The following is a 26,596-nucleotide window of genomic DNA, read 5'->3' as shown; positions in this document are numbered from 1 at the left end:
AGGCAGGAGGTGGATATAAATAAAGGCGTACCATATGCTCCTGTTTTCCATATGCACCCGCTGCTAATACACAACCATGATTTTTATAATATGTCTTTTCTAAAAGTATTTAAATCAGTGTCATGTTTGTTCCTTTTCTGTATTAAGTGGTCCTTTATTTTGTTAGTAAAGGCAGAGGGATGTTTTGAAGCAAAATAAAACAGCTTACTTGCCTAAACGGGTACAGCCTCATAAATATATTGTTACCCTTTGAACCTTTTTCATTATGTTACAGCAGAGGTAAGGGAATAACATTATAACATGATATAAGCTAAAAAAAAAAAAAAGGTACATTTTCCAAAATTCTGCCCCGTCAGCAACAATTGTAAATATCAGTTTTATCTGGTACTTTGTGATTACAATGTGTATTGGCTAAAGTTGGAAACAGAGGATAAGGCTCTTAGTTTGGAGCCAGTAATTTAAAACTATTATATGAGACAGAGTGGACATATTGGACAGAGGACGGGGCTGAAGCTCAGAAGTGACCCTGATGTTTTCTGCCTGGTGTTTCTGTTGCTGGGTGAACTGCTCTGTGGGATTGCAGTTCCTCGGATCCACCTCCCGCTGCCAGCAGATGATCCGCGGGACTTCATCTTCCAGGGAGCTGAGCGCGCGGAGCGCCACGGCGAAGCCTCGCGAGCAAGCGCGTCTCTGGAGCCGCCAGCGCGGATCTCACAGCCATCTGGATGCAGCTTTCCCTGCGCTCCACACGTTTATGGGTCGAGGGTTTTAATTGAGGTCAAGCATCACGGCGTCGTGCTTTCAGTCGCCAGCGAGCGCTGCTCCCAATGTTTACTTCTCTGGCATGTCTTCTCCAGCCAGGGGGAAGTAAAGCTGAACAACAGAGGAGACATTTCTCTCGTTTATTTATTTATTTATTTTTTAGAAAAAGCCGTAGTAGAGGGACCCTTTTTCCCCCCCATCCGCTGTACGGAATATGCACTAGCTAGTTTGAACTGTTAGTCCCCTGGTGAGGCTTTTGTCGACAACTGCGGCTCCTCTTCGGCTCCATGATGGCGATGTTTCGGAGCTTTGTGTCGGCGAGCACCCAGTTTCGTCAGCAGCAGCAGCAGCAGTCCAGCAGCGGCCCCGGCCCGCTAGCAGCCCCCCCTGAGGCCGTAGAGAGCCAGTTCTCCTGTCCCATCTGCTTAGAGGTTTACCACAAACCCGTCAGCATCGCCAGCTGCGGACACACGTAAAGTACCCTGCTCTTATTTCACCGTCTGAGGCCGGATGTCGTTTCCCACGGTTACTCGCCGTGTTGTTTGTGGTCCAAACATTTCATCATTTGGCTTCAACAAGTCCCAGACCAGGTTCTGATAGAACCGGGATGAGCACAGGATGACAAACACTCAAATGCAGCAGGGACTCCTGACTGTTCTTACTGACTGTTCTTACTGACTGTTCTTACTGAGCAATGAGCTCTGGTTAAAAAACAAAAAAAACAAAAAAGAAGAGTCTGAAACATCAACCTGACATTTTACATTTGCCCCAAAATTAAAAATTAAAAACTAAACTCTGACTTTAATTCACATTATGGCTTAATAAAACATCAATTAAAATACCAGAAGGCAGCTTCTACTGAGTTTAACTATCACCAAAACAAAGCTGTAATGTTACCCGGTAAACTAGGGATTCTGCATGAAAAAACCTGCTCAACCACTTTGAAAAAAGAAATGTCATGTTAGAATTAGATCTGTCGCAATAAATCAATTAACCGCATGATAAAACAAATTCAATCATTTTAATTTCTACTTTCTCTCTCTTTCTACCAAAAATTGGATAACAAAAGTCTTCAGTCTGGTGCTTTGGTCTCAACTAGCCCTATTTTGAAAGACAATTTTGTTTATAGAGACTTCATCATTAATTTTATTTATTGTTTCTGTTGCTTTTTTAAAATGTTGGTCATTTTAAATGTCTCCCAGCTCCAGTGTTAAATGTTCATTAGAAGTTTATTGATCTTTCAGAATGTGTCCTTGCATAATAAAACACATATACCATAACAATACTTTAAAAGGATCTCAAAACAACAATAGTTTATCGCAATAACCTCTCGGACAATTTATCGACAGGCCTGTTTGGTCACCACTTATGATTAAATAAGTTATTCTGCCACCACTTAAGTAAATTTGTCCGGTCATTGTGGGTGCTATTAATTGGTGATATTAGTTATTGCCTGTTTTATTCCAGAGCTAATTTTAACTCAGGTTTTTGGAGGATTTTATTTTCAATATTGTGATTAGAATTTTTATCATCTTTTTATTTAGCATCAGAATACTCTTTTCAGAATCCAAATTTCTTTTTTTGTGATTTTTTTTTAAAGAAAGAAAGCATAACGAAGTTTAAAAATAGCAACTCTCGAAGGTAAGTCAAATACATAAATAAAATACTAATAAATAAGTATGTCTCAATAAATATAAATATATAGTTTTACTCCTCTTCATCGTTTAAAAAAGTTTTTATTTTTATTTTGTGTGATATTCTCATCCTGCTTGTGTTATTGCTGTTGTTGTTGTTTTTATTATTACCGCCCTTTCCCCCTTTTGATTAAATAAGCCTAATTTAATTCATATTCATCTTTGCTAGAATTAATACTATGTTTCTGTTACTGTGATTTGTGTCTGTGGAGCAAGGAAAGATATAGAGAAAACCTCTGCATTCATATATGATGCTTTGTATATGAATTATTGTAAAGTATCCTCATTTAACATGCCTTATTGTATGCATTTTGCCATAGTATTATTATAATACCCAATATGGCATTGTACCTGCAGTAATAAAAAAAGGTTACATAGACACAATAAACCACATCACCTAAAAATGTCTCCTGCATTCATGTCGCCACCAATATAGCTTCATGTTTTATGTGTCAGTATTCTTCTTTTTATATTTTTCCGGCTCGCTCAGAATAATTCTGCCTTCATAAAGATGAGAGAAGCTCCTCGATGGGACTGGATATTCAGAACCGTGGCTGTAGTTTCGGGTTTCCTTCATCTCATAATCTTCAGATTGCTTGTTGGGGGGGGAAAAATGATGCTGTCATGGAAATTTATTTATAATGTCCTTTTGTCACTGAAGTTTTTAATATTTTTTTATGAAACCAACAGTCACAGAACACAGACGGTTTTTGCTCTTGCATTAATCTGTGCTGCAGGATTTTAATGTGATACAGATGATTTTATAACCTCTGTATTACAGTACTATCTAAGTACGAAGCTAACAGCAGAGATTTGCTCTTGTAATTGCTGTCAGTGTTGAACTTTGACCCCCGAAACACCATCATCACCTTCCATCTGTACTTTCTTAGTATTTGTGAGGATAGACAATGCAAATGCTTTTACGTGGAATGTGACAATCTTTTATAAGATCAGTAAATGGTTGACAAACACTTTTTAAATTAAAAGGTTAAAATGGAAGTATGAGAATGTTTTTATTTAGTATGTCGCAGAAAAAATATTTCTGGACGCTGTCTCTGAGTGGTTCTCTCTTCTTTCTTTTGTTTCTCTTAATAACTCTGCTATTAGAGTTTGTTGTTCTCTACAGACAGAAATAAATCGACAGGAGTCTAGTTATAAAGCAAATCGAAGAACTAAACAGAAATCTTAGGACAGTTTAATTCTAGCGTTTACTAAATGTGGAGAAAATAGAATAAAAATAAATCTAAATAATGCAAATGTCTCTGAGATCATCAGTAAAATCATTATATTTCAATAGGACTGAATCCAGTGTGCTACACAGTAGCTCTGGGTGAAGCCCATGAACTGATGTCTCTTGACTTTGTCTTTTAGGTTCTGTGGGGAATGTCTGCAGCCATGTCTTCAAGTGGCCTCACCCCTCTGTCCTCTTTGTCGTGTGCCCTTTGACCCCAAAAAAGTGGAGCGCTCCTCCAATGTGGAGAAACAGTTGGCCTCCTACAAAGCCCCCTGCAGAGGCTGCAGCAAAAAGGTCCAGAATAACTCCTCCATGTTAAAGAAGTCATGTCATTGGTCCTTACTTCACTGTATATCTCCCCATGAATTACTGATGATGTTTTGTTATCCATCTGCTCTGACTGACATGGAGCTGATCTCATCGTTTCAGACATGCAGGTAACAATATCGGGTCTGTTGACAGGTGTCTCTGGTAAAGATGAGGTCCCACATTTCCTCGTGTTCTAAAGTACAAGAGCAGATAGCCAACTGTCCCAAGTTTGTCCCTGTGGTCCCCACATCCCAACCTATACCAAGGTACACACGTGTTCTCACACAGTTTTATGGTTCATTTGATGGTTCAAGAAGCATCTGTTCCTCTAAGGAATGATTTGACACTTTTTTTGTGCATTCGTATCTTTTGGCATGCAGCAATATTCCAAACCGGTCGACATTCGTATGCCCGTTCTGTGGGGCCAGAAACTTGGACCAGCAGGAACTGGTGAAGCACTGTATGGAAAACCACCGCAATGATCCCAACAAAGTGGTGAGGAGATGCTCTACATGGGATTTGATTGGTTGTTTCCAAAAAGAATTCCCCTCCAAAAAAAGGATGATTCTTCTAATCTGTTAGAAATGTTGGACATTAAACGGTGTTGGACGACTCGTTCCAACCAAATGACGTTATGCTGCTGTGAACTTTATATCAGCAGGTCCAGCAACCTGACCGGTGGTCGCTCATGTTTTTGTCCCTACAGGTGTGCCCAGTGTGTTCAGCCATGCCATGGGGAGACCCCACCTATAAGAGCTCCAACTTTCTGCAGCATCTTCTTCACAGACATAAGTTCTCATACGACACCTTTGTTGTAAGTCCAGTTCTATCCTACCTGATGTAATATTTATTTTTGGTTGCTGCATATTTTTTCTAAACTCAGCTTTATGGATATGCTGTTGCACTGCCACATGTTTTTACTGTAGATCAGTGTTTCTGCATGTTTCAGGTCCGTTCTGCAGCACTTGATGACATGCAGAGGAGGTCATGCAGTCATTTGAATCTGGTGTCCTGGAACAAAGACACATCTAAAATATGCAGAACAGTGGCCCCAGAGGACTAGAATTTAGAAACACTGCAGTAGACTGAGCATATTCTAGAAAATGACATAATTGATGATGAAATTAGTTACAGTTAAGGTCATAATTATTATCTCCCCTGAAGAAATCTTACACAATTTGTAATATTTCTATGGAAAACCCCACAAAATCTCTTAATACTTGTACTGCTTACATTTATGGTTTTCAAAAGAGTTTTTTGGCTGAAAATCTACTATTCTGCATCTCTAATCTTCACTGAGTCCCTGGGATTTTTCTGTGGTTCTGACTTAGTATTGGTTGGTCCAATTAGAGCTGTCGAACAAATATGCTGACAAAGAGAAACTACACACTACAGTGAGTCATGACGTTAACAGCAGGTTTGGGTGTCGTTTATTACTTATCGTGAAAAATTTCTCGTCATGATTGAAATTTTGATTTGTCGTTGTCATGATAAATTCCAATTATTGGTGTTAAATAAAAAACAAAACAAAAATGTTACTTTTTTTTCTCCACTGTTTGTTCCACAAGGGTATCAATAAATATCAGTAAATTCTAAAATATGATTAAATTCAGCTACTGTGTGTAATTCAGTGATATAAATCTCACTTTTATCAATAAGCAGTCTCCTGAAGAAGCATATTTCTAATGGGAATGTTTTTCAAGAACAGCCTTTTTGTTTGTGGCGCTGTGAAGGCCGTGCCAAACATTTATGTAAGAAAGACACAATAGTTTGTTTTTTATTATCATAATTTTTATTGTTATCACAATACCACAAAGTATCTGGATAAAACTCAAAGTCCACATCGCCCCCCGTAGTTAACAGACTTGATCTGTCCATTCAAACATGTTCATCCAGTTGTTGCTTTTAAACATCATTGCATATTATATGTTATATAATCATTCCAGACTGCATCAAAAATCACCACTGAACATGAGATTTATACTCATGATGATTCAATGTGAACTTCTGACTTTAGCTTCCCCACCAGACAGTCACTTACCAGCTGTGTGTCCATTATAAATGTACACAAATCTTTTGTTGATATTCTGCTAATGAAAAAAAAACAAAAACAAAACACACACACACAATTTGGCAATTTTGAAGTTTTCTGTCTTTGTGGGAATTATTGGCAGAAATCCACAGTCTTTTAGTTTTAGGAATGACACAAAGTGTTTCATGTTGAACAAAGTTCCCAGCAGCAGCTAACGGCTGTTGTTGTTTGTTTACTTCGTCAGGATTACAGTATTGATGAAGAGGCAGCGCTTCAGGCGGCTCTGGCCCTGTCACTGGCTGAAAACTGACATCAGACCCCGCTCTGTCCTCTCCACTCCTCTGCTGTTCTTCCACGGGTCAGAACCTCTCAGACGTCACATGGACGCACCTGACTCGACTGTATGATAAAATTGCAGCCAAGTTTAAATAATAACCTCACTTCTTTTTCCTTCTTCCTGGTGTAGCAGAGCACTTTCATTTTATTCCAAAACAAAAGCAGCGTGACCGATCCGATCCTCACTGCGCCGTATGAATTGAGCGTTTTTGAGGACGGGCTGGACCGCAGGTCCGGAGTGGATCCAATTACCACCCAGGAAAAACTCAAGACACCTTGACCGTTGCAAGCCCCCCCATCTACGTTTGGAAAGCAGTTCATCAGATCCCGTTTGGGCCACTGCAGCGTGAAGGGCTACCACCTCGGAAAAAAAGTCTGTTTGTTTGTTGAAACCTGCTGCTGACTCTTAAGGCCTCCTCTGTGGTCCAGCTCCCCGACCACATGCACCGATCCACCAAGGTAGACACTGTGAGTAAGCTGGCCTCAGCTTCTGCTTCTGCACTGACCAGGGCGGAACCTTTGGCTGCCCCATCAGCAAGATCTAACGAGCATCTGCACAAGACAAAACACTGGAGGTGATTCTTCAGCAGCATTGTCAAGCTGCACAAAAACTGGACTTTTTATGTTGCTCGGAAGTGAGAATATTTCAGTAGACTTGCATTTTATCCCATGGAATGCCCATTCATGTTGCTGTCCACAACATGCTTTATGGTCATGATCAGTGATCAGTGCACCCACCACCCCACACTAACCTGATAGTAGTTTTACAGGTTTGATTATGAGGCAGAGGCCTTGCAGTCAGTTACACATTTCTTCTGTTTTTGCTTTTTTGTCTCAATTAAAAGTTCCAGATCATTATAAAAATATGTTGGACACGGATAATCTGAGTAAATTCAAAAAGCTGTTTTAAATGTTGATTTCAATCATAAAGGAAAGAAATTCCTTTATGACTGAACCTGGACCCATGTGGAGAAGTAACGGGTCCGGTTCTAAATCTAATGACTTCTTGGCAGAATCAACTTCAAGTATTTATGATAACTGGTAATAAGTCTTCAACATCACCACTGAGAAATAGCAGCCCTCTCTACTTTGCAGAAATATTTTCGTTCAGCCATGTTGAAGTGTTTAAAATCATACTACAGAATCTGAATTGGATTTAAGGGGTCAGACTTTGGCTAGGCCGCCCCAAAACTTCCATTGTTTTTGTTTTCCTAATGTCTTTCTGAGGTTGCCTTGCTTCAGTACTTTGGATCATTTTTCGGCTGCAGAACTGAAGTGTGCTTGGGCTTATGGTCCCGTACTGATACCTGGATATTTTTCCTGTGGGATTAGAGCTTAAAAGTCTTGATTCTATCAATTATGGAAAGTCATCCAGGTCTTGAGGAATCAGGCCAGCTCCAGATTCTTTGGACTGCCCCTACCGTGTTTAACTGCCATTACAATATTCTTAATCTGAAATGCTGTTGGTTTTAGACCAGATGTAACTGGATTCACACCTTCCAAAAAGTTCCACTTTTGTCTCATCAGTTCACAAAATATTTTCCACAAAGTCTTGGGTTTCAAGCAGATGTTTTCTGGTAAGACAGACCTTCATGTTCTTTTGGATCAGCAGTTGTTCTGACCTTTGAACTCTCCAGTGGGGGACATTTTTGTTCAGTCCGTCTCTAATTCTGTGGAAACATGAACTCTGACTTACACTGGTGTTTGTTTTTGCTCATCCTCTTGATCCAAAATAGAAATTTGTGTGATGATCTGAAACATTTAAGAGTGTCAGAAAAGCAAAATGAAATATATAAACGGGGCAAAACCATTTTCATTGCTCTGTTTGTCATTACGTCGCCCAATGCTGACCACAGGAAGAAATAGTCAGTGTTGGTCGTTTCTTCCCTGCTGTCCAGCAGAAAACTGGTGGTGAGTTAGTTGCAGTTATTTTAGGACCAGGGCCAAATTTGTCTTGATGGAATCTCAAATATTTTTGGGGGAAAGGCCCATACGTGGTATGTTCTGTAGAGTGGCTTTCATCCATTGTTTAGGCTGACTGTTGGACACTCCAGCAATTTCCTATAAACTGCCACAACTTATACCCTCTGTCACCAGCGTAGGTCTGGACCTCTTATTTGGTCCAGGTTCTAGATCAGAGGTGTCAAACTCCAGTCCTCAAAGGCCGCTGTCCTGCAGTTTTGTAGATGTGCCACAGGTACAAAACACTGGAATGAAATGGCTTAATTACCTCCTCCTTGTGTAGCTCAGTTCTCCATAGTTCTGCTAATGACCTAATTATTCTATTCAGGTGTGGTGCAGCAGAGGCACATCTAAAAGTTGCAGGACAGCGGCCCTCGAGGACTGGAGTTTGACACTTGTGTTCTAGATGCAAGTAACTGTGAGGACATCAGCATTGGCTCAGTGGGTTTTCTTTAGTAACCCAAACATTATACGCAACATCTAACTACTGGAAGCCGAGCCGTTTGTTCTCTCAGCTGTCATTCCTTCCTCAACATCAAGAGATGGAAACTTCAAAGCTCCATCTTCATCTCCAGCAGATCCGGCTGCACTGTTGAAGATGAACACACGACTGCAGCATACTGGGTTTTATTTAGTACTTATAATACAGTTACATAAAAGACTAAAAAAAAGGTACAAAAAGTCCCAAAGTGCATCAGGAAAAAAAATCAAAATCAGTGACAACTAAAAGTTGTCAGACAAAACGGATTTTGTAAAGGATTTGAAAATTGTTTCAGATTAAGTAATCCTGAGTTAGCTGGCAGAGTTTTCTGTAATAGCCAACAAGGATAACAACGTCCAACCCGGGAAGAGTCACAGGTTTAACAAGGCTTAGCAATCCAGTCTGGTTTGAAGTGGTGCCACATACAGATCCCAGTCATTTATATATAAGACTGTACAGATACAAACTCCAATCAGCTGTTAATCCCATGTATGTTTAAAAACCAATTAACTTTACACACCTCTAAAATAGCACATTATATTGTCTACATTAAGGTAATTACTGCGTCCTGTTTTACTCACCAGTGACATTCTTGGCACGTTGCCATCAGGTTCTCTCCACAGTGTCCAACATTTTTGGTGCAAACATGTCAGTTTTCCACAAGAGCGCCTCCTGCAGTCAGAATTCCAACGGGAACGTTGAGGCTTGCCAAGCAGCAGTGACTTTAAATATCCAAGGTGGCTGCTGGGGGATGTAGTGCTGTTGAGAGGCCAATGTAAATCCTTTATTTGCTCTTCCTACAGGTTATGCCTGTAAGAAGTGCATCCTAACGTCTGTGCAACCTCTATTTATGAACATGTTATTTTAGTTTTTTTAAAAAATATATACATTTGTTCACAAAGCTAATGGTAGTTAGCAGCAAAAATAAATATGTTGAATTGTAACGTAGGTGTAGCATCATTCCCAACTCGCGTCCTGGGAAAGGTTTCTGCAGGACACACGGCTCCAATTCACCTCTGATTATCTTGAAATATTTCATTTAAATTATCCAAATACAATCCAAACATAGTGACAGATTAGATTTAGTGACAGTCCCATCTGATCAAAATTGTGACGCCAAACAGTATGATTTGAATTTTAATGCCATTTAGTTGGTCAGGTGTTATTGCTAACGCCTGACCGACTCATGGCTATTGGCAAAGAGCCATTCCTTGTGGAATAATATTATTAATGGTACTGAACAAGCATTAATGTTGCATTAATGTGGCAGAAATGACCAACTCTCCTTTAACAGGAAGAAACCAGAGCCAGACCCAGTGAGATCATCTCTAGAAACCTACAGGGGGTAAATACAGAAAAACACAGCACACTTCCTGTCTGATTATGTAGAGGTAATTTTGACTGTAGTCTGTCTGAACAGACAGTTTTGCTATACTTACCAAATTTAATACATCAGTTTCATACACAGCTACAGTTTAGCCAGTAGATGGCAGTCTTTTCCCAGCCATACAGATGCTGTACTGAATATGAGCTACACATAAGTCTTGTAAATCCTAATCAGCACAATAACCTGATGTGGATAAGTTAAAAGATGGAGCTGTTTTTATCGATGGACAGATGGATGCTGCTTGTATTCTAAATATTTCAGTTTACATCTCTTATTTTGGTCACATTATGTACATTATGTTGCCACCTGCAGGCTGGATGTTTGTAAAGCTGCTGCTGAGGGTTATAGAAGCTCTAGATTTTGGAAAAAAATAATGTATGTTTTTTTGTTTGTTTTTTTTTTTTTTTTTACTTCATGTGGGTGATGATTGATTCTCCATTTATGTCACTATGACAAACTTTAGTCATAACCCTGTCAGAAATCTGCTAATAATTAACAGTTGACCATGAAGGGGCATTACGTTTGATATAAAAACGTCCTTCACATTCTAAGCAATATTACTGTGCTGTTATGTAAAGATGGAAGAAAAATGGGAGTCTCTCAAGAACCTGAGCTCTTTTGGACTTTTCATTGTCACTGTTTGTTTTATGTTCTGAAGATAAACCCCCAAACTGATATTTTTCACGAAACTGTTCTACTAAGTTTTTTTTTTGTTGTTTCTCTACTATGTTACCGTGGGAAACACATTATGTATCATACGAGTCCTCCCTGATCTGATTTCAACATATTTTTTTGTCATTGCTATGCTGTCTGTTAGATTTATGTCTTCTATACTGAGAACACACTGTATTGCTTATGAGTCTAAAAAAATGTTCTGGAAATTAATTTGGTCCACTTTTATTCTTTTGAATAAAACTATTTTACAATCCAGTCATTTTATGTGTATCTCATCCAGTTCAATTCCATTCTACCTTAAAATGTTTCCACTAACTCCATGAGTTCAGCTGGATGGGAGAAACCAGTGGAAGCTTCAGAAATGCTGGGACCGGATAAACTACAGCGCATCCTGGGACTGGTAACAAGAAGAAAAAAAAACAACTTCCCCTCCCACGAAGAATCTGACAAAATAGAGAGTGGCAATAAATGCTGGCAATTATGATTACAGATACAAATTGAGGACAGATACAACTGAGATTAATCTGATTTGAGGAACAAACCACTGACTTCCAGAAAACAGAAATCACGCTAACATAATGACTAAAAATACCCGAGCAAAAAGATGACGAACTCAGCAACAGGAAGTAAGTTTAACAATAGACAGAAGAAAGAGAACAACCACAATACAACAGGGACTACAATTTAAAACAGAACTAGAACCAGGACATGAAAGTCCAAAAGTACACAAAACCATAAAGTGATCATAAATCACAAAGCCAGAGTTCATGAGACACCATGTTTATCACACTATGCACAAGCCATATTATATACCTGGAGATTAAATCTTCCCCCAGGTTGTCAGAACTGCTTAATCATCATTTCATACCTCTTCTACAATCGATACAAAATCATTTGGAACAGAGGTTAAATTTACCACTTTCATTTTCTGGTAGAGCAGTAACTATAACAATGAAAATACTTCCTCAAATGAACAAACTATTTTCCGTGTTACCCATCCAACCAACTGCAGACTGGTTTATGTCCTTAGATAGTAAATTACAACATTTAGTTGGACAAATGAGCCACCAAGAATAAAGTTATCAACCTTACGAATCCCAAAACAACATGGAGGGCTCAGCACACCAATTGTTTTTCATTATTTTATACAAAATCATTTACAGTACTTAATCAAATAGACCCAACCTCAGCAGTGTAATGGCTTATGTAAAATAAAACCATAATTTTGTGGGAGGATTTCATCACATTTTCCAATCATTAGTTAAACTATTAAGAAACACTGTCAGCTTGGTGGAAATTAAATAGTATTACTAATTCAAATTTTACATCCTCAACATACACACCATTTTGGAGTAAACCCATCTATTTTAGTTCATGTAACTCTAAACATATTGCACATTTTGAACATATCTTTGGACATAATAAACTCTTCTTATTCCCAGAATGAACTAAACGACACAGACCTAGTAACACACAACACCCAGAGTATAATTCTTTAATTCTTTATTGCTATTATGAGACATCACAACAATTATTAGTGATGTCTGAAATCCTACACAATTATTATAGTGTTAATCATTGCCGAAAATGTTTTTATGAAATAAAAATATGTATGCTCCCATTCAGCTGTGGCTGATTACTAACAGACCTTCAAACAGCTCATAGATGTGGATATTAAATATTCATTCCTACAGTAGAATCTCAGAGATATGACCAAAAACACAGAGGAAGAAACAAACTAAGTATAGATATAAATATATACTCTTGGCAGATTGAATTGAATCAACATATTTCTTCTGGCTGGAAGTAATATTACCAGCAATATAACCAGAGTAATGATCTGAATCTGTGGAGGTAACTGAAGATTAGGGTGATGTTAAAGAGGCCTTCCAACAACCTCCCAGACTTGGGGAAAAAAAGAAAAAAAATCATCACCAAAGAAAGAAGAAAACATCTAAATATCAGAGGAAACATGGAACAATCTACTCAGTCATTCGTAGAAGACTTTCATTTCTGGAAGGTCAATAAAGATTATTGAGAAGAACTTCAATAATAACGGTGTGTTAGTGAGCCAGTGGTTCAGACCGTGGAGGAGCTTTCGCATTTTCCTCATGGTCAGGATGGTTTTATTTATTTTTTATTATTATTATTTTTACATTGACATGATGGTTCAAATGCTTGCCAGGCGCAGCCTTGTGGAGATCAAAAACTTGTGCCATGGGAATCAGCTGAGAGCTGATTCCACCAGCTCTCAGCTTTTTATAGGGAAACCAGGAAATGGAATTGGTGTTTAGTGTGTGTGTGTGTTATTTTCTGTTCTGATGTCTGACTGCCAGCTGGAAACCAAACGACTCCTTGAGGATCAGAAAAAAACTTTGAACATTGAAGCTTCCAGGAACTCCACTGCTGCTCCCATTGCTCCACCCTCCTACATGTCCCGCCTCCATCGCAGGTGAAGCGCTGCCTCCTTCCAGAAAGCAGATAACCTACCTATGTCTCATTCTTTAGTTCAGATTTTCTTCTTCAACTTTTTGGACCACTTGAACAAACTGTAAGTGTGCTTCTTTTTTTTCTACTTGTACGTTGTCTTCAGGAATTTTCCTGTTTCTTTCTGCTCCCTGATGTGTGGAGAACATGTTTGTTTCTGATTTCAGCGCAAAGTTTCATCTCTGCTGTTTGAAAATTAATCTACAGATTATTGAACTGGAGAAAAACAACATGATGAACAACTGATGTTTAGATGTGATATTTAGATGACTAGAACTCTGTTGACCCAATAAGTTTCATAGCTTCAAATGATCCGTCTGAAATCTAAATGTCTGGGAGTTTAAAGACAGGAATGGCTTTCATGTTCAGTTAAACCAATTTTAAATGTCCAACCAAAAAGTCTGACAAAAACATGCTCTAGAGGTCCTGCTTTCATTCTACTAAATGTTCAAAGGTCAACCTGAAACCTGAACTGTCTCTTTAGAGGTTTCACAGCCAGTTAAACCTTATGGATCATATTAACACGTGTTTCTGTCAGGTTAAGAACAAAGGTCCAGTTGATAAATGTAGAAAGTGATTAAATAATTTGCGGGTTCATCTGTCCACATATTTCTCCACCCTGTTGTTTATGGCAGCTGTAAAATATCTGCAGCTCAGAGATAAGATTGAAAAAACAGTTGAAAACCTGAAGGTGAATTGAATCAGACCAGGAAATTTTAACAGCTTCAAACCTCTTCAGATTCAACATTTTAGAGTGGAATGCATGAAACAGACAAGTAATCCAAAAGGCTAACATTAGATCTAATAAATCCATCAATAAAACAATAATTATTTCCAATAGTCAGATTTAAAGACCAACCCCCCCCTAAAAATGATCAGTCTTTTGTTCCACTGTGGGAGAATTATGAGTTAGAATTTTATTTCCCAAATAGAGAATCTGAGGAGTTTAAAGATCTTGTAGGGAATATTTTACCTTAAATCCACATTTAAAACAAATAAATGTTTTTAAACAAAGTCATTTGTTCATGAAAACACAGAGAATCTAGAGCCTCCAACCGGTTTAGAGTCAGTTCATTTTCATGATTCCAGTTTCAGAATCTCAGGCTTTGATACCCACCTTATAAAAATCTGTCACCAGCTGGGATCTTCTGATGTCTTTGATTTCTGCATAAAAAAACTGTCAAATAAGTGAGTTTCCTTTTTAATGTTGTTAGTAACCCAGGAAGGGATAGACATGGAGAAATTAAAGATTTCGATAGGCCTTGTTGGTGAAAATCACTCATTTTGGAGGAACTGGGCCACCTTATAGAATGTTGCAGCTTCTTGAAAACCCAGAAATCTTTTTAGGAGTCAGGGATGTTGCTCTGGAAACATCTGCAGAAAACTTCCAGATTCAATGGCTAAAGTTTGGACCAGAACCCAAGAAATGAAACAGATTGTTGATCAGTGATGAATGGCTGAGTGTAGAAATGAATGAATAGCAGCAGAACAATCAGATAAATTTAGTTCACAGGGATAAATAATATTTAATAAAAGCCTGCTGTACTTCTGGATGTTTGGACCTTTAACAAGGGCTGAAAAATGTAAAACCAGAAGGTTTGGCACCATTCTGTTAAATATGGGCAAATCTTCTTTTTCAGCTCAATAATTTATTTTTTACAGTGTACATTTATTCTTATATGAGGTGCAAGAGGAATTAGAAATAAAAACTGAATTTCTAGTTACAGCCTAAGGTCGATTAGTGGCGATCTCATGGCCATCAATCTAATTTGGTGGCCATGGGTTCGCCACTGCTTTTTGTAGACGTGGTTCTATTGGCTTCATCAGATCACGATCTTCAGCTTTCACTGGAGCGGTACACACTCATCTTCTGAGGATCAGTGCCTCAAACTCTGAGGCCATGGTCTGGATCCAGAAAAGGCTAGAGTGACTTCTCTGGGTGATTGTTTCACTTATAAAATGGGAAAAATGTCTTGTTATTAGTGAAATAATCTGCCAGTGGAACAAGTACATTTTCATCAATGTAAATGAATTATTAACTTAAAACAAAGTGGAGGAAGAGTAGGAAAGATAGACAGTCAAATGCAAGGAAAGAAGACCAGAATCAAGGACACAAGGGAGGAAAGAAAGAAAAACACCATTTATGTTTCTTATAAACTGAAATCAAATGAGCTATTTTCTAGACTTCCAGGCAGAGGAGGAACTCTGTGTTCATGAAGGTTTGTGGATGTTGAGGAAATCAGTCAATCACATGTTAGTCTGGAGACATACAGGAACCCAGAGGACGGTGGACACCTACCAAGGCTGAAGTGATGTCTTCACATTATTAGATCAATTCAACAATAAACTGCTGGGTTTTAGAAATTTAGAAAGAAAAGCGGAAAAATGATCCAGACCAACATCCAGAGGATCACAGCCAGACGTGATGAGGGTCTTTTCAAAGTCATTGACAGGAAAATGAGCCTTCAGTAGCAGCTGATCTTTTTCCAGCACTATTGATGTAAAGGATGATCAGAGTTCATCTGCAGATGAATGATTTGTGTTTCATGTGCAGGTGAAGGTAGAAAGTGTGTGCAAGCTGATGTGGATGTGAATTCAGCAACATGGATCAGTGTGAGTTCAAAGAGGAGAAAACCATTCTGTGTGGGGAAGATGAAGATGAGAGCCAGAGCAAAGGTCAAAGGTGAGATCACCATCTCTAAGTGTCCAGAACCCTTTTCACACACATTCACACTATATCAAACCAAAACAGACGTGATGATGAAGCAGCTGCTGTTCCTCTTTGGTGCTTCATCCAGAATGAACAGAGCAGCTCAGCATGGTATCAGTGTGTTCTTCCAAACATCAAGTCAGTGATGCAGAAGCAGCTGAGTGACACCAGCCTGTTGGTTAGAGTTCTGTGTTACAGGAGGACACATCTGGAAAAACTTCCAACACATTTCCTGGATCTTGATGACCAACATGAGTTCAACATTTTTCATCAGTGAAAGAATGATGAATGATCAGACATTTATGGAATAATATTTATATTGATTTTCTGACTGAATACAACTCACTCTATGGAGGTACTGATAGGATCTAGTGAAAATCAATCAAATGTAGCAGAGCCTCTGTTATCTATGTAGATCCCTGTTTTTACCCAGAGTTCTCCTACATCAAACCTGAAGAGGCAATTAACATGAAATCATTATTTAACTTGGAGACAATTTGTCCCATTGTTCAACTCTTATGGGTCTATAATGTAAATATTGGCTAGTATGTGGACAGAAGCTGGTGTGTTTTAATCCTAGTTTTTTTTTTCTGTCATAATCTATCATAGCCTCAAACCAGAACCCAGCTGTGTGTCCTTCAAGAGTGATGCGTCAAAGGAAGACTTCATTAACTTTAAATCTCCTGGACCTCCACCATCTGAGAGGTGAGCTGTATCTAACTGCTGTATCTCTGTGAACTGAGTAGGTCTGAAATGTTTTCATTCTAACATGTGTTTAACCTGATCTCAGCTCTTTTTTCCACATTTCTGTGTGGAGAGTCCTGGAGGGTGTAAGGGAGTTTGCACAATCACTGCTTTGAGGACTTGGAGAAGGTAGTTGAACTTATCCCTTGGGGACCCCGGTGGTACTCCGGGAGTATGGGGTACCAGGCCCTTTGATGTGGACTGTTAGGTTTCTGTATAACTGGTGTAAAAGGTTGGTCCGCATTGCCGGCAGTAAGTCAGGCTAGTTTCCAGTGAGAGTTGAATTCCGCTAAGGTTGCCTGTTGTAACCGATTCTGTCCATAACATTTATGGACAGAATTTCTGGGAGTTGTCAAGGTGTTGAGGGGATCCGTTTTGGTGGCCTTGGGATTGCATCTTTGCTTTTTGCAAATGATGTGGTCCTATTGGCTTCACCAGGTTCTTAAATTACTTAAGTAGGATTCAAAAATCCAAGATAAGAAATAAAGCCAAACTTTCCCTTGTGCCATCAGTTCATCCTGGCTTTATTAGTTTCACAGAGGCCAGGCCACGATCAGGAACCAAGAACAGAAATCCAGTTTCCTCCCAGTTAGCACTGAGATATTCACAAATATATTGTGAATTCTGGTGTTACTGGTTTTCATTTTTTCATTTCATCTTCCTTTTCTAACTTCCTTGTAATGTGTTCATTTGATGTTTTACTGTGACACTCTTGGAGATTTCATCTGTAAAAACTGTCAGGTAAATATTTACAGACTTCCTAATTGTTCCTGATTCCTCCACAGAGTGGACCTGCAGAGCTCAGAAGTTCCCAGCCAGCAGCACCAAACACAGCTGGACTCCATATTTATGGTCTGCACATGTACAACTGCTGCTTTTCCATGGATTCTGTTCACAGTCATCTCCATGCTACAACTTGCAGAAAATCTGTCTAACATGGATTTGATGTTTTGTTCCATGATTTCAGTCTGATGTGTCATTCATATGTTATTTTCTTTCAGCTGCTGGAGGACAAAATTGTCGTGTTTGTGAAGAATGAACTGAAGAAGATCAAGAATGTTTTGAGTCAAGATGACCCAGAATGTTCAGATTGTCAAATAGATGTAGAGGAGGAGGTGGAAGGTGAAGATGACGAGCAGAGGAAGAGCAGCAGAGAGGCAGTGATGAAGATCACACTGAACTTCCTGAGGACGATGAAGCAGGAGGAGCTGGCTGACCATCTGCAAAGAAGTAAGAGGATTTATGCAAAGATTGGATCTGATGGAAAAATCATTCTAAATTAAAATATATAAAAATTATTTATTCTTCATTCAGAAACAATTCCTGCACCTTGTCAACGAGAACTTAAATCTAGTCTGCAGAAGAAGTTCCAGTGTGTGTTTGAGGGAATTGCTAAAGCAGGAAGTCCAACCCTTCTGAACCAGATCTACACAGAGCTCTACATCACAGAGGGAGGAACTGGAGAGGTCAATGATGAACATGAGATCAGACAGATTGAAACAGCATCCAGGAAACCACAAAGAGCAGAAACAACAATCAGACAAGAAGACATCTTTAAAGTCCCACATGGAAGAGATCAACCAATCAGAACAGTGATGACAAAGGGAGTGGCTGGCATTGGGAAAACAGTCTTAACACAGAAGTTCACTCTGGATTGGGCTGAAGACAAAGCCCACCAGAACATCCAGTTCATATTTCCATTCACTTTCAGAGAACTGAATGTACTGAAAGAGAAAAAGTTCAGTTTGGTGGAATTTGTTCATCACTTCTTTACTGAAACCAAAGAAATCTGCAGCTTTGAAAACTTCCAGGTTCTGTTCATCTTTGATGGCTTGGATGAGAGTCGACTTCCTCTGGACTTCAACAACAAGGAGATCCTGACTGATGCTACAGAGTCCACCTCAGTGGATGTTCTGCTGACAAACCTCATCAGGGGGAAACTGCTTCCCTCTGCTCTCCTCTGGATAACCACACGACCTGCAGCAGCAAGTCAGATCCCTTCTGAATATGTTTTCATGGTGACAGAGATCAGAGGGTTTAGTGACCCACAGAAGGAGGAGTACTTCAAGAAGAGATTCAGAGATGAGGAACAGGCCAGGAGGATCATCTCCCACATGGAAACATCACGAAGCCTCCACATCATGTGCCACATCCCAATCTTCTGCTGGATCACTGCTACAGTTCTGGAGGGCGTGTTGGAGAGCAGTGAGGGAGGAGAGTTGCCCAACACCCTGACTGAGATGTACATCCACTTCCTGGTGGTTCAGACCAAAATGAAGGTGGTGAAGTATGAGGGAGGAGCTGAAACAGATCCACACTGGAATCCAGAGAGCAGGAAGATGATTGAGTCTCTGGGAAAACTGGCTTTTGATCAGCTGCAGAAAGGAAACCTGATCTTCTATGAATCAGACCTGACAGAGTGTGGCATTGATATCAGAACAGCCTCAGTGTACTCAGGTGTGTTCACACAGATCTTTAAAGAGGAGAGAGGTCTGTACCAGGACAAGGTGTTTTGCTTCGTCCATCTGAGTGTTCAGGAGTTTCTGGCTGCTCTTCATGTTCATCTGACCTTTAACAACTCTGGGATCAACCTGATGGAAGAAACACAAACATCTACAATGTCTTTGAAATGTAAGATTTTAGAAACAAAGTCCATCCATCAGAGAGCTGTTGATCAGGCCTTACAGAGTCCAAATGGACACCTGGATTTATTCCTACGCTTCCTCTTGGGGCTTTCACTGCAGACCAACCAGAGACTCCTACAAGGTCTGCTGACACAGACAGGAAGAAGCTCACCAACCAATCAGGAAACAGTTCAGTACATCAAGGAGAAGATTAGTGAGAATGTGTCAGCAGAGAAAAGCATCAATTTGTTCCACTGTCTGAATGAACTGAATGATCGTTCCCTATTAGAGAAGATCCAACAATCACTGACTTCTGGGAGTCTCTCCACAGATGAACTGTCTCCTGCTCAGTGCTCAGCTCTGGGTTTCATCTTAGTTTCATCAGGAGAAGATCTGGATGTGTTTGATCTGAAGAAATATTCTGCTTCAGAGGAGGTTCTTCTGAGACTGCTGCCAGTGGTTAAAGCCTCCAACAAAGCTCTGTAAGAATGCAAATTATTATTGTATTTATTTTTGATAGTGATAAATCTGCTAATGGAGTGGTAAATATTGATTTTTGTTGTTTCAATTCTTTTAGAATTAACCAGTTCACAACAAAAGACAACATAAAGATGTGTAAAATAAGGCAGTTCCATCAATCTTTCCAAGGAGAACATTGGTTTTTGATGAATTACTTAATGACATTTTTTCTCTCTATCTCCTCAGACTGAGTGGCTGTAACCTTTCAGAGAGAAGCTGTGAAGCTCTGTCCTCAGTTCTCAGCTCCCAGTCCTCCAGTCTCAGACAACTGGACCTGAGTAACAACAACCTGAAGGATTCAGGAGTGAAGCTTCTATCTGCTGGACTGAAGAGTCCAAATTGCAAACTAGAAACTCTCAGGTACAGTGTTCTCAGTTTCTGTTCATTATCAACTATTAAAGATGTCAACGTTTATTTTCAATAGGAAAAATAAAATTTCCTATGAAAATGCAGTGTGATTGTTTAAGCTGAATGTTTTCTGAAAAATTTGTTAAAGTATTTTAAGTCAACTGCAGAAAACTCACAGACATGTAATAAGCACAAGCAGCAAAAAATAGCTAAATATATACAAAATCTTTTGTTTCTGCAGCTTGTCAGGCTGCCTGATCTCAGAGGAAGGCTGTGCTTGTCTGGCCTCTGCTCTGACCTTTAACCCCTCCCATCTGAAAGAGTTGGACCTGAGCTACAATCATCCAGGAGACTCAGGAGTGAAGCTGCTGTCAGCTGGGCTGACGGATCCACAGTGGAAACTGGACACTCTCAGGTATGGAGGAAGCTCTTGCAAGTGCCTCTGGTAGAGGAGGAAGAATTATTTTCTAACTTTAAAGTGAATTTCATAATAACTTAACATGTTAAAAATAACTAACATGATCACTGTATTGTATCTCATTACTGTAGGGAGTTGATCTAAACAGAAGACCATGGTTCAATTTAGAGTTTAATCTGATTTAAAGCACTAAAAACAGATGCAATATTTCTCAAAGTTATGGACAGAAAAATGTGACAGCAAAGTAAAACAGAGCTAAATCTCAGCCTCAACAGTTAGAGCTTGCCTGTTGTGTAGGTGTAGTTAATTCAGCAATTTAGAGTCTATAACCCTAAACATTCGATCACATATGTGAACCAGCCTAGAACTTGGTTCAGCTAAAAGTAAATATTGTTACATCTAAAGAGATTTGGAGGTCACATAAAGCTGCTGGGAGGTCAGAGATATACCCAGGAGTCTGTTCACAACTTTGAGATCATGTCAGAAGACAAACTGCAACATTCCGGACCAACTGCAGTCAATCAAGGCATACCTGACTAACACTAATGCAGAGAGAGTTACAGTCATACTACAGGGATGTAATAAAAGCACCCGTTGCAAGCATTTAAAAGATAAACATAATTCACCTCAGACAGAAACTTGAGTCTAAAAAAGGATCACAGAGTAACTGAACCAATCTGATTTAGTATGCGAAGCTCTGAATGCTCAGACTCAAATGCTACGTGAGCTGAACCACAAACTGGAATCGCTTCTTGCAGAGAGTTGCAGGCTAGTTGCGGTTTCTGAAACTTGTTAGCAGGGAGGAACACACCTTGGAGAACCACAAAGATCACAAATTTAGCTCTTTGAGAGTCACCATTGATATGTACCTGTGAGATTCTGAAGCTGATGGAAAAGTAACGGAGTTGTACTGATCCAATGTTGTCAGTCGTTTGACTGACAACAAAAGATGCCTCGCATTACATGGGACACATGACTGCTTCATTTTGCATGTCAGTGATGAACCGGGCTGCTTCATGGGTTGTTGTATGGAATTTGGTTGAGCATCAGAGCATCTGATTTGTCATCAGCAGTGGCCGAAATAAAAGGAACATTGACCAACATATTTGATGTGTATCGATCATTCATCAAAATGTAATGTTTATTACTGGTTTTCTCAATTGTTGATTATTGTGTTTTTTAATAACTTTATATTTTTGTGATTTTGTGATGCAAAGCGCTTTGAACAGCATTAAACTTGGTTGTTTGCAAGAGGAAAATCTTTGACATCTGGGAATACTTTGAGTTGACCGCTCACAATAAGATTCTTCTTAAATAAAAATAATTAACTCTTTCACCTCCCAATTTCTCATCTTATGGAAATTTCCACTATTATTTATAGTTTGATAAGCAAAAATGCATCAGTCTTGCACAGCCGAAACACACTTAAAGTTGTTTCAAGAGTAAAGTTTTGCACGTAGCTAAATATAAGTGATCACAGCCAATTAGAAATCCAAGAAAAAAGAACTTAGCAAAGAAAGTCAAAACACAAACAAGCACTACACTCCTAAGACACTAAAACATCAAACGTCTTTATTGTCAAAAGAACATGACATAAAAGAAAACAAAACTCAACTGTTGACAATCAAGATATAGCAGGACTAGTTTGGCTACAAATAATTTTAATAACTAAAAACATTACTGTTAAATAGGATTTAATTGACTCTACTCTTACTAAACATAAGTTTGACAAAAACTTTGTGACAATATTGCAATTACAAATTTTTGGAAATATGATCTGAGTGACAAGGCTGTCACAGTTTCTGCAGCAGATGTCACTAGTGAGTAGTGAACCTTCGGGCAAAGAAAAGGACCTCGAAAACTTCCTTGCTTCATGAAGCTTAATTTGGCCAACATTAGTACGTAGAGCTGAACAGGAGAAGAACTTCAAGCTTTCTTTTTGGTCTGTCTGATTACAACATTGCGACAATCCTACAGTTTAGTCTGACTTCATCTGAAAGTAATTCTTTTACACTGAATCAGTTTGAAGGCAGGCCAGCTCCTCAACAGAGCTGAGATATTCTATGTCCTCTAGAAATGTAGAAGTTACCTCTTTGTTGAATTTTTGTGGGAATGTGGATGGACTAGTATTGTGCCAGTGTTTAGATTTATTGTGTTTCAATGGTGATTATTAAATCAGTTGGAGTTTCCAAAAATATTTCCTTTCTTGATGTAGTTTTAGGTGTCAGTGTGTTTCCTCAGGTTGTTACTGAGGGATTTCCTTTCTCCTCTCTGTTGGAGTTTTCCCTGTGTTTGGAGAAATGATTTGTGCTACAGCAGCACCAACTGTCCTTACTACAGTCATTGCAGTTTGAAATGTTTTCATCATCATAGCCCAGATGTCTGTATGCTCTCAAACCTTCTTTATTTCTTTGGATTTTTACAAGTGGACGTGTTCAAATGTTGTATTGTTTCTTCCTCAGTGTGGGACAATGTGTGTGTGAGAGGCATGTAATGTCCATGTCTACATACTGAAAGAGACCGATTGCCTGATCTCCCTCTTCCTTTCAGGGTGGAGCCTGCTGGAGTCCAATGGTTGACACCTGGTCTGAGGAAGTGTAAGTGTTTGTTTCATTTGATTCATGACAACAAAGCAGCAACCATCTTCAAACATCACATCACTTATTCTCATCATCAAAGTGTCAATAAATTATCAATAATTGCAGCTGGATCGTGTTTGCTCTCTCCATCAGATTCCTGTGAACTCACCATTGACACAAACACAGTGAACAACAGCCTCAAACTGTCTGAAGACAACAGGGAGGTGACACGTTTGAAGGAGTTTCAGTCATATCCTGATCATCCAGACAGATTTGATCCTGCTCAATTGCTGTGTAGAACTGGTCTGACTGGTCGATGTTACTGGGAAGTTGAGAGGAGAGGAAATGTTGACATATCACTGAGTTACAGAAGAATCAAGAGGAAAGGAGACTGTTGGTTTGGATGGAATGATCAGTCTTGGTGTCTGAGATGCTTTAAAGGTGGTTATACTGCCTGTCACAATAGCAATTCAACAAACATTTCCTCCCCCTCTTCCTCTGTCTCTAACAGAGTAGCAGTGTATTTGGACTGGCCTGCTGGCATTCTGTCCTTCTACAGTGTTTCCTCTGACTCACTGACCCACCTCCACACCTTCAACACCACATTCACTGAACCTCTGTATCCTGGATTTTGGTTCAGGGTTTATTCCTCAGTGTTTCTGTGCTGAGTTGAGTCTAAAGAGTCTCCTCCTGTCAGAGAAACATTGTTACTCTTGAAAAAATAGTTCAGTCTCTATCTTTCTCTTTCACTCAGAAACACATTTTTCAGATTCATGGATTCTGTTGTTTTTTAAACTCCTAAATAATTCCTTGGAAACCTCTTCCTCTTCCAGTCCTTTAAAGATAGAAGCTGGGATTATTCCAGGATCCACACATTGTTTCTCTGTTTCCAGTCAAGGCTTCACACTGAATGTCAGGATGTTGTGTTTCTCTATTGGTGTTTTCCTTTCATTCATGATTCAGATTTAATTTAAATGTTGGGCAGTTTTTCTCAATCACTGGACATTACCTGTTTGTGTTGGCTCCTATTTTTCTAAACATATCTTTTTTTTAAAGCTAAAAGGTAGTTTTGGTGCCACCTGCAACGAAAAAACTTCCACATGTTTTAAAACTGAATTAAAATTTTTAATTAATGTTTGACATTTCTGGAAGCTGCTAACGTTTAGAATTATGTTTCCTTTTCTTGTAAACGTGAAGTTTCTGTTGTTTTAAAAGATGACCATTAAGAAAGCTGTGAAGCATGGTGGTGGCAGCATTATTATGGGAGGATGCTTCTCAACAGTAGGCCCTGGAAGACTTATAAAAGTAAAATACTGTAAATGCAGCAAAATGGAAATGGAAAATCCTGGGGATTACATCTGCCGAGGAACTTCAGAGAATGTTTATTTCTTCCAGCTAATCTATTTAATATTGAATTGAAGCGGGTGAATATACAGTATATGTAAAATATTTTGTTACATATTTTAATTTTTAATGTCAGTTGTGGTAGAAATCAATATACAGTACAGACCAAAAGTTTGGACACACCTTCTAATTAAAATGGATTTTCTTTATTTTCTTGAAGCTCATCAAGAAAATGCAGAGTGTGTGCAAAGCAGTAATCACAGCAAAAGGTTGCTACTTTGAAGAAACTAGAATATAAGGGGTATTTTCAGTTGTTTTACACTTTTTTGTTTAGTGCATATTTCCACATGTGTTATTCATAGTTTTGATGCCTTCAGTGTGAATCTACAATGTCAATAGTCATGAAAATAAAGGAAACTCATTGAATTAAAAGGTGTGTCCAAACTTTTGGTCTGTACTGTATATATATAAAAAAAAAAAAAAGAAAAATAATAATAATAATATATATATATAAAAAAAATAAATTCCCTTCTCACCCACCGCGGGTGGTTCTTATCCTCTGAGCTCGGGTCCTCTACCAGAGGCCTGGGAGCTTGAGGGTTCTGCGCAGTATCTTGGCTGTGTCAAGGACTGCACATTCCTGGACTGAGATGTCTGATGTTGTTCCTGGGATCTGTTGTAGCCATTGGTCCAATTTGGGGGTGACTGCCCCGAGGGCCCCGATGACCACAGGCACCACTGTGGTCTTCACCTTCCAGGCCCTCTCCAGTTCCTCCCTGAGGCCCTGGTATTTCTCTAGTTTCTCGTGCTCCTTTTTCCTGATGTTGCAGACGCTTGGTATTGCTACATCTACCACAACGGCTTTCCTCTGTTGTTTATCCACTACGACAATGTCTGGTTGGTTCGCCATTACCATTTTATATATATATATATATACATACAGGTTTTATTTTATATCTAAAATGCATTTTCTCATTATTTCGAGATCTCTAAATAATGAGATGATTTATTTATTTATGTTTTACCAGAGTGGCACAAACGGGCTTCCATATATGTTATGGTTATGCAAGCGTGTTCATATGAGCAGATAAAAGACAGATAAAAGACAATGTAATCTTAGCATATGTTCTAAAAACATATGCTAAGATAATAAAAAACGTTAATCAAGACAAAGACAAGAACAGTAAAATCTTTCCCCATTAGCAAATCACCCACAGCCACTACAGCTTCTTTTTAGTAGGATAATAATTTATGAATAATAATTTTATCCATAACACCCCCTAATCTGAATAATGCTAAATAATGATTTATATGTGATTCTAATAACAAAGACACACGATTTCATTGTAAACATGTGATTATTTTATTTAATAATATATATTTGATACTGTATGTAGAAATCCTTCTTTATAGGGACAAAAAGAAAAAAGAAATTGCTCTTGGGAGACCCCCTAGTGGCCGCAGTAGGTCACGCTTCACCGGTAATATGAGCTGGAGTGCAACGTGCAGTGCAGCCCGAACCTCCAAAGCACCGATGGAAGTTAAGCAAAAGAATGTCGCAAAAAGGGATTTATTCTTGAGGGACAGAGAAAAGAAAGAGGAAGAATAGGAAAAAAGCCAAGCTAAAGGTATGTTTTCATGTGTTTTGATAATGTAATATTTATCAGAAAGATTTATGGAGCCGCTAATAGAAACTTAGCTTGATACGGTTCAGTTGGTGTGTTGGATAATGTTTGATTACAATAATTAAAACTACTCAATGTTTGATAAAATTATTTTATATCAGGCATACATGCCTACTGCATTAATATATCAATGAGCTTCTCTAAGCTGTTAGGCAATATGTTGTTTGCTGCTGAGCACGATCATTTCTTTGGCTAAAACAAATATTTTTACATCAACTTCTAAATTATGTGAAACTTCTCTTATTAAAATTATTTGAAGGCTCAGA

The 26,596-nt window shown here is 38.8% G+C and overlaps 2 protein-coding genes across 4 annotated transcripts; both read left to right on the top strand.

Annotated features, from left to right (window-relative positions):
- Positions 1-580: 580 nt before the first annotated feature.
- Positions 581-11,127, top strand: rnf166 (ring finger protein 166). 2 transcript variants are annotated; one of them, XM_028007864.1, is made up of 7 exons: positions 581-1,234; positions 3,828-3,984; positions 4,153-4,265; positions 4,380-4,494; positions 4,706-4,813; positions 6,276-6,389; positions 6,501-11,127. In XM_028007864.1, exons 1-6 carry the CDS (start codon positions 1,050-1,052, stop codon positions 6,339-6,341), a joined length of 744 nt encoding a protein of 247 aa, XP_027863665.1. In that variant the 5' UTR covers positions 581-1,049; the 3' UTR covers positions 6,342-6,389; positions 6,501-11,127. The 2 variants fall into 2 exon arrangements, with proteins under 2 accessions (XP_027863665.1, XP_027863664.1); XM_028007863.1 differs by having other exon boundaries at positions 582-1,234; positions 6,498-11,127.
- Positions 11,128-13,311: 2,184 nt separating this feature from the next.
- Positions 13,312-24,786, top strand: LOC114138550 (NLR family CARD domain-containing protein 3-like). Of its 2 annotated transcripts, XM_028007896.1 has the most exons (11): positions 13,312-13,423; positions 15,914-15,972; positions 16,012-16,042; positions 16,679-16,774; positions 17,599-17,665; positions 17,815-18,043; positions 18,128-19,919; positions 20,143-20,316; positions 20,546-20,719; positions 23,273-23,319; positions 23,455-24,786. In XM_028007896.1, exons 2-11 carry the CDS (start codon positions 15,963-15,965, stop codon positions 23,967-23,969), a joined length of 3,135 nt encoding a protein of 1,044 aa, XP_027863697.1. In that variant the 5' UTR covers positions 13,312-13,423; positions 15,914-15,962; the 3' UTR covers positions 23,970-24,786. The 2 variants fall into 2 exon arrangements, with proteins under 2 accessions (XP_027863697.1, XP_027863696.1); XM_028007895.1 differs by having other exon boundaries at positions 15,914-16,042; positions 23,455-24,785.
- The last annotated feature ends 1,810 nt before the right edge of the window (positions 24,787-26,596 follow it).

The sequence above is a fragment of the Xiphophorus couchianus genome, chromosome 22 (genome assembly GCF_001444195.1).
Source record: "Xiphophorus couchianus chromosome 22, X_couchianus-1.0, whole genome shotgun sequence".
Classification (NCBI taxonomy): domain Eukaryota; kingdom Metazoa; phylum Chordata; class Actinopteri; order Cyprinodontiformes; family Poeciliidae; genus Xiphophorus; species Xiphophorus couchianus.
The sequence above is the reverse complement of the archived record's forward strand: the minus strand, read 5'-3'. Positions and strand labels throughout refer to the sequence as shown.